We start from the raw sequence: 13,537 nt of genomic DNA, 5'->3' as shown, positions 1-13,537 counted from the left end.
CAAAAAGCTTTTATGTGCCTTTTCATTTTAGCAAACATCACCAAGAACCCTGGTGACTTAAGCCATAGCTAAATTAATCTTAATAAAGTTTAATTGAAAGTAGACTTTGTTTCTGGTTTCAAATTTAAATGAATATATGAAGCTTACAAATTGCTAGGACTATAATGCTTTTACATGTGTATTCAGGCTAACCAAATTTGATTTGATTTTTTTGAGTAGTTAAATTCCAATTTTAATTTTTCAATTACCATTTAATCTCAGCATTACTTTGTATTGGTTTCAGGTGTCCGACATAGAGGTTACACAATCATATATTTTTCATAGTGGCTCCCCCAATATTTCTAGTACCCACCTGACACCATACATGGTTATTACAATATCATTGACTATATTCCTTATGCTTCAATTTACATCCTCTTGACTGTTCTGTAACCACCAATCTGTATGTCTCAATCCCTTCACCTTTTTTATCCAGTCCCCGAATCCCCTTCCCTCTGGCAACCATCAGTCTGTTCTCTGTGCTTATGAGTCTTGTTTCTATTTTGTTTTTTCATTTACTTTGTTCTTCATGCTACGCATAAGTGAAATCACATGGTATTTGTCTTCAGTCAAATTTGATTTTAAAGCATTATCTAGCTAAGGGATTTTTAAATGTGTTGACAAGTTTAAAGGCTGGTTTGTGGTTTTACTGATTTTCTGTTATTTTCTAGTCCCCTCTCATTAAATTATGTTTTAATTTGGGGGGTATTTTTTCTTTGTTGGGTTTCAACTTGCTTTTCTTTTTTTTCCAGTGTCTTCAGTTAGAAGTTTGGATTATTGTTTGAAGGCTGTCCTCTCTCTGAATATAAGCATTTACAGCTCTACACTGCCATTTAAACATTGCTTTAGCTTCATCATATGCATTTGTATGTTCTGTCTTTTTCATTTATCTCAATGTATTTCTAAGTTTCTTTTTTTAATTTCTCTTGGTTATTTATTCATATATTATTTCCACATATTTATGAGTTTCCCAGATTTCTCTCTTTTTTGCTGTTGATATCTTATTGCATTCTATTGTCTTTGAAGAACATATTAATGTTATTTAAATTACAAAGTTTGCAAGTGCACCATTCTCTGATGCATCATCAATATATTGCATTGTGTTTACCAACCATTAGAAAATACTGAAAGCCAAAACAGATTGGGCATTTTACATGGATGACAAGAAGACAATGAGGGGTAGAAAATAAAAAAAAATTGTAACAAATTCAGCCACTGCCCTTTTAATGAAAGCTAGGGTTGATTTTTTTATGTCTATTCTCAATCTTTTAAGGAAAAAGTAAAATTTTTCTTTAAGAAGAATGACATGAAAATAAGAAACAAACAGAGAAACATAGTTTTAAAAATGGCAATAAATATGTAACTATCAATAATCACTTTAAATGTAAATGATTCAAATGTTCCAACTAAAAGACATAGGGTAAATGAATGGATAAGAAAACATGACGCAAACATAAGCTGTCTCCAAGAGACCCATACAGACTAAAAGTAAAGAAGTAGAAAAAGATATTTCATGCAAATGGAAAAGAAGAAAAAGCAGGGGTATCAATACCTCTATCTGACAGAATAGACTTTAAAACCAAGGATATATTAAGATACAAAGAAGAATACTACATAATGATAAAGGGAGCAACCCAAAAAGAGGATATAACCCTCATAAACATGTATGCACCAGACATATGAGAATCTAAACATATAAAGCAAATCCTTATGGACTAAATGGAGAGATTGAATAGTAAGACAGTCATAGTAATGGATTTCAATATCCCATGGACATCAGTGGATACATATTCTACACAGAAAAATCAAGAAGGAGACAATAACCTTAAATGACACACCAGATCTGATATATTTAATTGATATCTTCAGAGCATTTCACCCTCCTGAAAGCAGAATATATACTCTTTTCAAGTGCACATGAAACATTCTCTGGGAAAGACCCATGTTAAGACAGAAAATAAGTTTCAGTAAATTTAAGAGGATTTAAATCATATCAAGCATCTTTTCTGACCACAATGGTGTGGCATGAGAAATCATACACAAGGGAAAAACTGAAAAACACACAAAGGCATGGAAACTAAATAGCATGTTACTAAACAATGAATGGGTCAACAATGAGATCAAGGGGAAAAAGTCAAAAGATACCTTGAAACACATGAAAACGAGAACACAGCAACCCCAAACCGATGGCACATAACAAGGGCAGTTCTAAGATGGAAACTCATAGTATTACAGGCTTATACATCAAGAAATAAGAAAAATTTTAAATAAAACATCTTAGTTAACCCTCAAAGGAATAGAAAAAAAGAAAAACAAACAAAACCCAAAGTAAGCAGAATAAAGGAAATAATAAAAGTCAGAGCAGAAATAAATGAAATAGAGTCTAAAAAACAATACAAAAGATAAGTGAAACCATGACCTGGTTCTTTGTAAAGATAAACAGGACTGAAATACCTTTAACTACATTCATTACAAAATAAGCATAGGGACCCAAACAAATAAAATCAGAAAGGAAAACAGAGAAGTAACAACTGACAACAAAAAATGCCAAAGGATTATATGAAATTATGAACAACTATATGCCAACAAATTGGACAACCTGGAAAGATGGATAAATTTCTAGAGACATACAATCTTCCAAAACTGAATCAGGAAGAATAAAAAATCTGAATAGACAGACTACAACTAATGAAATTGAATCAATAACAGAAAAATTCCCAAAACACAGAAGTGCTGGACCAGATGGCTTGCCAAACATTCAACAAAGAACTAACATCTGTCCTCAAACTATTCCAAAAAATTCAAGAAGATGAAAGAATATCCTAAGATCATTTTTTAAATATTTTATTTATTTATTTTTAGAGAGAGGGGAAGGGAAGGAGAAAGAGTGAGAGAGAAACATCAATGTGTGGTTGCCTCTCATGTGTCCCCTACTGGGGACCTGACCTGCAACCCAGGCATGTGCCCTGACTGGGAATTGAACCAGTGAACCTTTGCCTCACAAGCCCATTCTCAATCCACTAACCTACACCAGTCGAGGCCTAAGATCATTTTATGAGGTCAGCATTATCCTAGTTCCAAAACTAGATAAAGACACTGCAAAGAAAAAAATTATACATCAATAACACTGAGGAACATGAGTGCTAAAATGATCAAAAGAACCTTAGCAAACCCGATCCAATAATACATTAAAAAATCATATATCATTATCAAGTGCAATTTATTCTGGGGATGTAAGGTTGATATAGTATCTGAAAAATCAGTAAATGTGATACACCAGATAAACATTAGTACAAAAATCACATGATCATATTAATAGATACAGAAAAAACATTTTATAAAATCCAGCACCCATTTATAATAACAACTCTCGGCAGAGTGGGAATAGAGGGAACATTCCTCAACATAATAAAGACCATATATGACAAATCCATACCTACAATCATACTGAAGGGCAAAAACTAAAAACTTTTTCCTTAAGATCAGGAAAAATCCAAAGATGTCTGCTTTCATAACTTTTATTCAACAGAGTATTTGAAGTCCTAGCCACAGGAATCAGACAAGAAGAAGTAAAAGATGGCATATGGAAAGGAACAAGTAAAACTGTCATTATTTGCAGATGACATGACAATGTGCTTACAAAACCCTAAAGAGCTCACCAAAAACCTACTAGAACTGATAAATTGTGGTGGACTCCAGCCAGCAGAGTCTGGGAGTAAGGTAATTTAGTAAGTTAACAAGATATGAGATAACTATCCAGAAACCAGTGCATTTTAAACACTAATAATAGGACTTCCGCCAAGATGGAGGCATAGGTGGAAACACTGTGCCTTCTCCCACAACCAAGTCTGGATACAACAAAAGTTTTGGAGAACTAACACACACCCAGAGACCAGAAAACGGAATTATACGGAAGTCTGACAGCTACGAACCGTTCAACGAGGACGGTAAGAGAGGTGGAGCCAGCAGCGGAGCTGGGTCTGGCATGACCTAGGAGCGCAGGCAGCCCAGAACTAGTCGGGGTGCGGAACAGACTGACCAAGGTCACACATTTGCACGCAGTGAGACGGACCATGCAGGCCCCAGGGGGCGAGCCCAGTGGTGGAGGGCTGACAGCGGTGGCACACTCTCGTGCCGTGGAGTGAGGCGCGTGGGCCTGGTGACGGTGGTGGCTGCGGTGCTGGTGGGGGTCGCGGCAGCAGGCGGCAGAGGGAAGCCATTGTCCCTCTTTGACCCCGCCCCCACATACAACGTCACAACCCAGCGACTGAGTTGCCCTGCTCTGGTGAAAACCTAGGGCTCCGATCCGGCTACTTAACAGACACGAACAGCCCAAAAGATGGTGCAAGAACTCAAAGTCCCAGAGCCAATAACTCTAAGCGACCAACAGATTGCCAGCCTCTCAGAAGCCCAATTTAAGACACTATTTATCAGGATGCTCACAGAATTGGTAGAGTACAGTCACAAATTAGAGGAACATATGAAGGCTAAACTAGTTGAAATGAAGGGAGATGTCCAGGAAACCAATATCGATGGAAAGGAAACTGGGACTCAAATCAATGGAATGGACCAGAAGGAAGAACGAAACATCCGACCAGAAAGGAATGAAGAAATGAGAATTCAAAAAAATGAGGAGAGGCTTAGGAACCTCCAGGACATCTTTAAACGTTCCAACATCCAGATTATAGGGGTACCAGAAGGGGGAAAGAAACAGCCACGAGTGGAAAACGTATTTGAACAAATAATAAAGGAGAACTTCCCCAGTCTGGCAAAGGAAATAGACTTCCAGGAAATCCAGGAAGCTCAGAGAGTCCCAAAGAAGTTGGACCCAAGAAGGAACACACCAAGGCACATCATAATTACATTAGCCAAGACTAAAATGAAGGAGAGAATCCTAGAAGCAGCAAGGGATAAGGGGACAGTCACCTACAAAGGAGTACCCATCAGACTGTCAGCGGATTTCTCAAAAGAGACCTTACAGGCAAGAAGGGGCTGGAAAGAAGTATTCCAAGTCATGAAATCCAAAGACCTACAGCCAAGATTGCTTTATCCAGCAAAACTTTCATTTAGAATGGAAGGACAGATAAAGTGCTTCTCAGATAAGGTCAAGTTCAAGGAGTTCATCATCACCAAGCCCTTATTATATGAAATGCTAAAGGGACTTATATAAGAAAAAGAAGATGAAAAATATGAACAGTGAAAGGACAGCAAACACACAGTTATTAACAACCACACCTAAAACAAAAGCAAACCAAGAGGACAGCTAGATCAGGAGTGGAACCATAGAAATGAAGAACACATGGAGGGTTAGAAACAGGGGGGTGGGAGGAGGAGAAGGGGGGAGAAGGCACAGAAAATAGCATAGATGGTAGGTAGAAAATAGATAGGGGGGAGGGTGAGAATAGTGGGGGAAATATAGAACCTAAAGAACTTGAGACACATGGTTATAAACTAAGGGGGGGAGAATAGTGGGGGAGGGAGTGTGCGGGTGGAGGGGAATGAAGGGGGGAATAGAACAACTGTAATGGTATAATCAATAAAATATATTTTAAAAAAATTAAAAAATAAACACTAATAATAAAGTATCAGAAAAACAATCTCATTCACAATTTCTTTAAAAAGAATAAAACCTAGGAATAAATTTAAACTAAGGATGTAAAAACTTTTACTCAGAAAATTATGACACCTGAAAAAAGAAACTGAAGAAGATAGAAATAAGTGGAAGCATATACCACCATGTTCATGGATAGGACAAACTAACATCATTAAAATGTCCATAATACCTAAAGCAATCTACAGATTCAATGCAATTCTTATCAAGACACCAATGGCGTATGGCAAAGAAATAGAAAAAATATTAACAAAATGTATATGAAAACACAAACCACCCTAAATAACCACAGCAATCTTGGAAGGAAGAATAAAGTTGGAGGAATCATGATACCTGCTATCAAACTATACTACAAGACCAGAGTAACATGGTAATGGCGTAAAAACAGACATACAGATCAATGAAACAGAACAGAAAACCCAGAAATACACCCACTACTTCATGTCAATTAATATCTGATGAAGGAGGCTAAAACATTTGCTCATGGTTACAGCACTACTACCAAGTAGTAGTAGTAGCACTACTACCAAGTGGGCAGAACCCACTTGTTCTTTGTTCATCACTCCGCTGCTCACTGCAGGGCACAGAGAATAACGTGAAATATGTAAGTTCTGTCTCCACTATTACCTATCTGTGGCAAAGTCCATCCTAGTTATGTGCTGGGAAAATTGCCACGTGTATATTCCTCTAGATGTGTAAATACTGTTATTTATAGATGACAACCTGATTACTGTTGATTCCTTAACGCAGCTGTGAGTGGTTTTAGCTTCCAGTACGTAATATTAAAAAGGTAGAGTATTTGTACATTGTTTGATATACAATCTTTGGATAGAAAAGTTAGTCTCCAAATAAATACAAAAACATTTCAATTTTGAGTTGGTCTGTTGAGCACAGGCGATACATGGAGGATTATTAAAGCGCAATTCTATTTTTACCTCCCACTCTTCCTTTGAACATTAGCTAACGAGGATAATTGTGTTTGCCTTCAATTCCCCCTGAGTCCCTTAAATCAGTCTTTCTTCAATTGTGGTCTGCAGGCTACTTAAGAAGGGAATCACCTACAGTGATTGTTCAAATGGCAGATTTCTGGACCTTACCTCAAACTTGCTGAATGACAATCTGAAGTTTTACTAAGTAGCACATGAGGATAGTTTTATTAGAAGGAAGAGTTTGAATACGGAGACAGGTACAGCAATCAAATTTCGAGGGAAATAAGAGGGAAACAAATGGAGAGGATTTGTAGACCATCCTTAATGAATTTACCTGTACAGTGGAATGAAAAGGGAATTAAAATTAAGGGATGATCTGTCAAAATTGAATAAGCCGACAGCAGTAGTCTTCAAACATATTTGCTCCACATATCCCCTACAAAAAGACTGAAAATTGATGTACAGATTGATACAAAGCTCACATGTAAAATACCACAAATATAAATAGTTTCAAAAGATGCAAGCTCCAACATATCTGTCAATCTAAGTAGTTCAAAATAAATATTTAAAATCATTCTTTCAAATATATTTAATGAATTGGAAATACCATGGTAATTTGATAACTGTCATTTTTTAGTAATACATAAAAAAACTTTTAACAGCAGAAACTTTAAATAGTTCATTTCTCTTTGAAACTCTATTTTCATTCCAATTTCTTAATGTACTATATTTTTATGTAAAATATTTTGATTGCTTGATCATAATTGCTACAAAAATACCTATATACTTGAGTTTTATTTTTTTTAATTTCTTTTGACTTTTAGTAATATTTTTCAATGAGTGATCTTTATGATTATTAGTATATTAATTAAACAAAATAACATAGTTGCATTTTTATTTGTAAAGAATATCAAACAAATACTAAAATTATATTGAGAATGCATTACTAGTCAAGACACACCGGTCTATTTTGATAATTCATGTGTTAACAATGAATATTACTTTTTGATAGAATGAGACAAGAGGCAGAATCATTTATTTTTCACCATTTGTTTTTGCAGATGTGACCAACAGAAAGAAAATCTGTTGATCTAAATAAGTGGATATAAAAGAAAGGAGTCCCAAACTCCTTTGGAGGAGTTTTTTTTAATTTTTTTGTTTATTTATTTTTAGACAGAGGTGAAGGGAGGGAGAGAGGGAAACATCAATGTATGGTTTCCTCTAGAGCGCCCCCTACTGGGGAATCTGGCCCGCAACCCAGACATGTGTCCTCACTGGACATCAAACCCGAAACTCTTTGGTTTGTAGGCCTGCACTCATTCCGTTGAGCCACACCAGCTAGGGCTCAAAGTTCATGTTTTTAAATCTCCTTCATTCTGTAGTGATTTGGGATGCAGTTGCTTAAGACAGGGTTGGTTTAAAATAATCAGTCTGGCAGTCCCCCCCCAAAAAAAATCTAAATAAGATACAGGAATGGGGGGATGGGCTGGGATGGGAGTAAAAGACAGAAAACTAAACTTGAACAACAATTTTTTTAAAAAGGGAAAAAGGATACAGGCACACCTCATTTATTGCACTTTGCTTTACTGTGCTTCACAGATAGTGTGGATTTTACAAATTGAAGGTTTGTGGCAACCCTGCATTGAACAAGGCTACTGACAGCATTTTTCTAACAGTTTTTGCTCACTTTGAGTCTCTATGTCATGTGTTGGTAATTGTCACCATTTTGGAACTTTTTCACTATTATTATACTTATCATGGCTATCTGTGATTAGTGATCTTTGACGTCACTATTGTACTTATTTCTGGCTGCCAAGAACCTTATGACAGTGGACTTAATCCATAAATGCTATGTGTGTTCTCACTGCTCCACTAACAGGCCATTCACCCATCTCCCTCCCTCTCCTCGGGCCTCCTTATTCCCTGGGATAAAACAATATTGAAATTAGGCCAATGAATAACCTTACAATGGCCTCTAAGTATTCAATTAAAAGAAAGAGTTGCATGTATCTGAATTGAAGTTAAAAGCTAGAAATGATTTAGTGAGGAAGGCTAAATGGTTTAGTCAGAAGTTGAGAAAGGCCAAAAGCTAGGCTTCTCGTGCCAATCAGTTAGCCAAGTTGTGAATGCAGAGGGAAGTTTTTGAATGAAATTAAAAGCACACACAAATGAAAAGAAAGTGAAACAGCCTTATTGCTGATAGGGAGAACATTTTACTGGTCTGGATAAACCCGCCACAACCTTCCCTTAAACTGAAGCCTAATGTGGAGCCAGGCACTTACTCTTCGATTCTGTGAAATTGAGAGGAATGAGGAAGCCGCAGAAGGCAAGTTGCAAGCTAGAACCAATGGGTTCATGAGGTTTTAGCAAAGAAGCTGCTTTTATAAAATCATAAAAGTGCAAAGTGAGGCACCAAGTGCCAATGGAGAAGCTGCCTCATGGTAATGAGAAGAATCAAATAGGTGCTCTCTCTGAGATGCACCTGTGCTGCTTTTTTTTTTTTTAATGTTTTAATGTTGCTCAATGTAGCTTTTATCCACTGAAGTCCCACCTCAGGAACGTGATAAGTTGTTGATGTGTGATTTTTAATATACAGATGTCTATGATTACATCCTTTTTCTTCAAGTCATGTAATCAGATAATTATAGGGAAAAAAGCATTGCCACGTACATTTGAATAACATTACATTCTGAGGTGTCCTAGTAACTGAGCATTTTCATTTTGTGGTGAAGTTTTACTCAGAATACAACATTGAAAGAGAACACGGTTGCTCAGTTGCCAGGATTTTTGCAACTGGTTTAGAGGTTTGCTCCCCACCCATATAACCATTCACATTTAGGAGGGTATTTCAGCCCATAACCATTTTGCAGTTTGATTTTAAAGTAGAAATAGACTCATAGGTACAGAGAACTAATGGTTACCAGACGAAAAGGAGATTAGAGGATGGGTGAAAATGTAAAGAGGTATAAAATGTTCAAATTTTCAGTTATTAGTCACGGGAATGCAATGCACAGCATAGGAAACAGTCAATAATATCGTAAGACTCTGTATGGTGACAGATGGTTGGTTACTATACTTCTTGTGGTGATAACATAGTAAGGAATATAAACATCAAATCATTATATTGTACAGCTGAAACTAATATTGTATGTCAACTATGCTTAAATAAAAGATAAATGTGAGAATATATACTAGCAGTTAATGGGACAATTAATTCATGTGATAAATTCATTTAGAATTTGTTATTATTAATTCTATACATACTAAAATGTTATTTGATTTCAAGTAGGTAATAAGGCACTAGGAAAGAAAAGATAAATAAGACATTGCTTCTATCCTCACTGACCTCTTCATTATTTCTGTTCGACTATGTTTGCATCTTTCTTTTATAGTCAGAAACTTAAGAGTTTCATACACTTCATAAAATATTATTACCTTCAGTTTTCTAGACCTGTATCCTTTCTTAGTCATTCTGCAATTCTGTGTTCAACATCCAGAAAAATGTCCATAGTCTGCAAACTTTTAAAAAGCACATTCTGAGTAAAATCACACAGACTATTTTCCCAGTTTTGCTCTCTGGCAGGCACTAGGGGCTTCTTGGCTCTGGGGACCCTCTCTGCACCAGGCTGTCATTGCTCCGCCACTGTGTTCAGCCCTCCGTCTCAGTTTCCCTATTCCTCTTGCCTAGGAACTTTCCTAGCCTCCCACTACCCTGACTCACAACTGCTATTAACAGTATGCTTGCTCAATGTCCAACATTGTGTTTGGAGCACAGTGCAGAACAAAGGTCTAAACACACACATCCTGACTTCAGGGAGTTTACTTGGGATGTTACCTACCCAGATAACAGAAAGTCAATTGCAGTTTTGTTGCCAGTACTTAATGATCTGCCTGGGGCTTATCAGGAGAACTATTTGAGATCCTCTCCAATTGTGTACATGGAAATGGAAAACACCCTTACCAAGAAGAGATGATAATAGATGCTAACATGAAGGATTAAGAAGCTTGTTGGAGAATGGCTTGAAAAGCTGGAGATGGAAATAACTTGTTTGCAACTGGTATAATAATCAACTATATATCTATCAGCATACATTTATTAAATTTTTAGTATTAGAAAAAAAACTAGTGTATCAGTCACGATTGTCTATAGGGCGAGTGATCCAATAGAGAGAGAGCAACAAGAGGAAGAGAAATTGTTTTAGAGTAAGGAATTGGATCACAAGATTCAGAAGGCTGACAAGTCCCAAGCTGCGCTGTCAGAAAGTAGGAAACCTTGAAGAGTGGATGGTATAGATTCAATCCCAAGGCCAGCAGGCTGGAGACCCAGGAAGAGCCACTACATCTATTTCAGTCTGAAGACAGAAAAAAAATTATTTCCTAGATCAGAGGTGTCAAACTCATTATCACCAAGGGGCCACATCAGCCTCGAGGTTGCCTTCACAGGGCCGAATGTAACTTTAGGACCATATAAATGTAATGACTCCTTAACTAGGGGCAAGGAACTCGGTGCTGCCGCTGGGTACAAACAAGATGCTGGACCCAACAAAACAAGGTGGAGGGCCTTGTGTTTGCCACCTGTGTCCTAGATTGAAGACACCCAGACTGGAGGAATTCTCTTTTACTGAGGGAAGCACCAGTCTTCTGTTTCCGGAGGCCTTCAGTTGGTGGATGAGACCCACTCACATTAGGGGAGACTGTCTATTTGACTCAGTCTATCAACTGAAAAGTTCAACTCATCCAAAAACAGTCTCTCAGGAATACCCAAAGTAATGTTTGACCAAATATCTACACACCTTATAGCCCAGTCATGTTGAGATATTAATTATCCATTACACCTATGAAACAAGAAGGTGTATAAGGGAAAAGTATAGTTCAATTTATAGCAAGCTGCATGCAAAACATCTACCAAAACTAAGGAAAAGTATTCATTTCCTTCTCTGCTTCCAAGTTTTTAAAATGTGTTGCAAGTGGAAGTTTTGGAAATCTGTTCAGCCTCTTGATACTATGTATGAAGAAATTGCGATTCACAGAAATGACATGTCCACGATCATATATCTCCTTAACCCTAAAGCCAGAATTCAACCCAAAACCTTACAGTTTCAGTATTCTTTCAAATGGTACACTGATACAATGGCTCCCTTGTCAACTGTGTGCATGACATGGAAGCTGGATGAAGTTCAAACAAAGTTTTGAGAACACATCGGTAGATGCATTCGTGATGTGTGAGTGTTGTGGGCACATTTACGTCTGTGCTGGTAATTCTTCTCATTGAGATCCCAAAGCACTTTGCACAGAGTGACTGAGCTATGTGTCATTTGGAGTTAATTCAAAAACAGGTTGCTCTGTATCCTCTCATATGAAATTCTGAACAAAACAAAAATAGACCTTTAACACTGCCTGTCAAAGTGTAGAGTGTGATAAGGAGATGTGTGTACAGGTGTGGAGCCAGAATGGACTATTCCTTTTCAAGCTTGGGTCATTGAGACATCTCTTCTAGGTTACTGAGCTTAGAAAAGCACCGATTTCTCCCTTCATCTGCAGATGTCAAATACCTTTGCTACATCCTCTAGTGTGTTTGTGGAGGTGCAGTCTTGGGTCATCAATACTTTCTCATATTTCTAAAACTGTTGAAGAATTCAAGCAAATACTTATATGAAGACATTCACATTTTCAGATGTTTTGTAAAAGTAATGCCAAACCTGCTTGAAGGGACTGGTGGCAAGATGCTTTGCCTTAATGAAACACCTTCAAAATTTCCACAAGTCCTCAAAAATAGATCATAATGAATTCGTTGTTACAAATTCTCCCAGGACAAAGTGGCACAGTTTTACAAGTGAGCTACTGGAAAAAGAATCTGGCAGGGGGTGGGGGGAGTGCAGGGAGTCTGGAAGGAAGTGAGTTTAAACACTGCTTCTGCTCGCACGCCCGGCGTTTAAGGCTCAGCTACTGTACCCGGGGAAGGAAGAAGCGGGGTTAGATATTTGCAACTCCTGGAGGGAAGGCCGAGAGCCCGTCTAGCAGCTGGAGCGTGTGGTGGTAGCTGCTTTCCTGTGTAAGCTGATTTACTTGTTTAAGGTCTGACCTCATCATCCTGTCGGTATGGGTTCCCACCTACACTGTTCGCTGCAGCTTTACAGCTAGAAAGCTGGAAGTATTTATTCACTGTGGAGCGCGGGCAGCAGGCGGCGGGGGAGGGGGGGGAAACGAGAAAGGCTGCTCTAACGCCCCTGTGCTTTTGTTAGTTCAACAGAAGAGGCAGAGCAACAAGAGATAACAAAGGCTCCGTTTCCTTTCTGTGAGAGAAGGCTTTTGTCTTTCCTCCCGCAACGATGTCAATGTCTGGCAAGAAAGAGTTTGATGTGAAACAGATCCTACGGCTGCGCTGGAGGTGGTTTAGTCATCCTTCTCCGGGCTCTCCCAACTCTGGAAACTGCCTTCAGCAGGAAGGATATGAGCATAGAGGGACCCCGGTTCAGGGCAGGTTGAAGAACCACTCTCGGGACAGGAACGGACTGAAGAAAAGCAACAGTCCGGTCCACCACAACTCACTGGCACCCGTGCCAGGACCGGCCCCTGCCCACCAGAGCCCTCTTCAGAATTGGCATCCACAGAACCTAGTAGAACATCTTGGAGCCAATGAAGATACTCCTAAAGCTGTTCCAGAGGAGAATTTTTTCCAAAGGGCTTGTGAGAGGCCCTCACAAGATTTGGACATGATGGCTGATGACAGTCCAGAAGATTCCCCAGCAAGGTAGGAATTTTCCTTGGCATAACTCAAAGTCGCAGTCTAGGTTAGCTCGTGCTGGAAAACTCTCATTTAGTGCTTCGGCAAACGTGTTCTTCTAATCTGTATGCAGCCAATCAGGGGCTTCACAAAACCCCCTCCTCTAAGTCTATAAAGAAAACAGTGGCACTACGTTTCCATAATTAACGGGCAATATGTTTTAGGGTTTTAGTT

At 38.2% G+C, this 13,537-nt stretch overlaps 1 protein-coding gene across 2 annotated transcripts in view; it reads left to right on the top strand.

The window, feature by feature from the left end:
- Positions 1-12,561: 12,561 nt before the first annotated feature.
- Positions 12,562-13,537, top strand: part of KLHL4 (kelch like family member 4) — a 49,174-nt gene continuing 48,198 nt past the window's right edge. Inside the window, exons 1-2 of one of the 2 annotated variants that reach the window (XM_037061874.1) lie at positions 12,562-12,631; positions 12,822-13,330. In XM_037061874.1, the coding sequence (XP_036917769.1) occupies positions 12,909-13,330 (422 nt within the window). In that variant the 5' untranslated portion in view covers positions 12,562-12,631; positions 12,822-12,908. Of the gene's footprint in view, positions 12,632-12,783; positions 13,331-13,537 lie in introns of those variants that run through there. The other variant, XM_037061873.1, reaches the window with a different exon arrangement.

This window comes from Sturnira hondurensis, unplaced genomic scaffold (genome assembly GCF_014824575.4).
Source record: "Sturnira hondurensis isolate 20B ecotype Veracruz unplaced genomic scaffold, ASM1482457v3 Scaffold0013541, whole genome shotgun sequence".
Lineage (NCBI taxonomy): Eukaryota > Metazoa > Chordata > Mammalia > Chiroptera > Phyllostomidae > Sturnira > Sturnira hondurensis.
The sequence above is the reverse complement of the archived record's forward strand: the minus strand, read 5'-3'. Positions and strand labels throughout refer to the sequence as shown.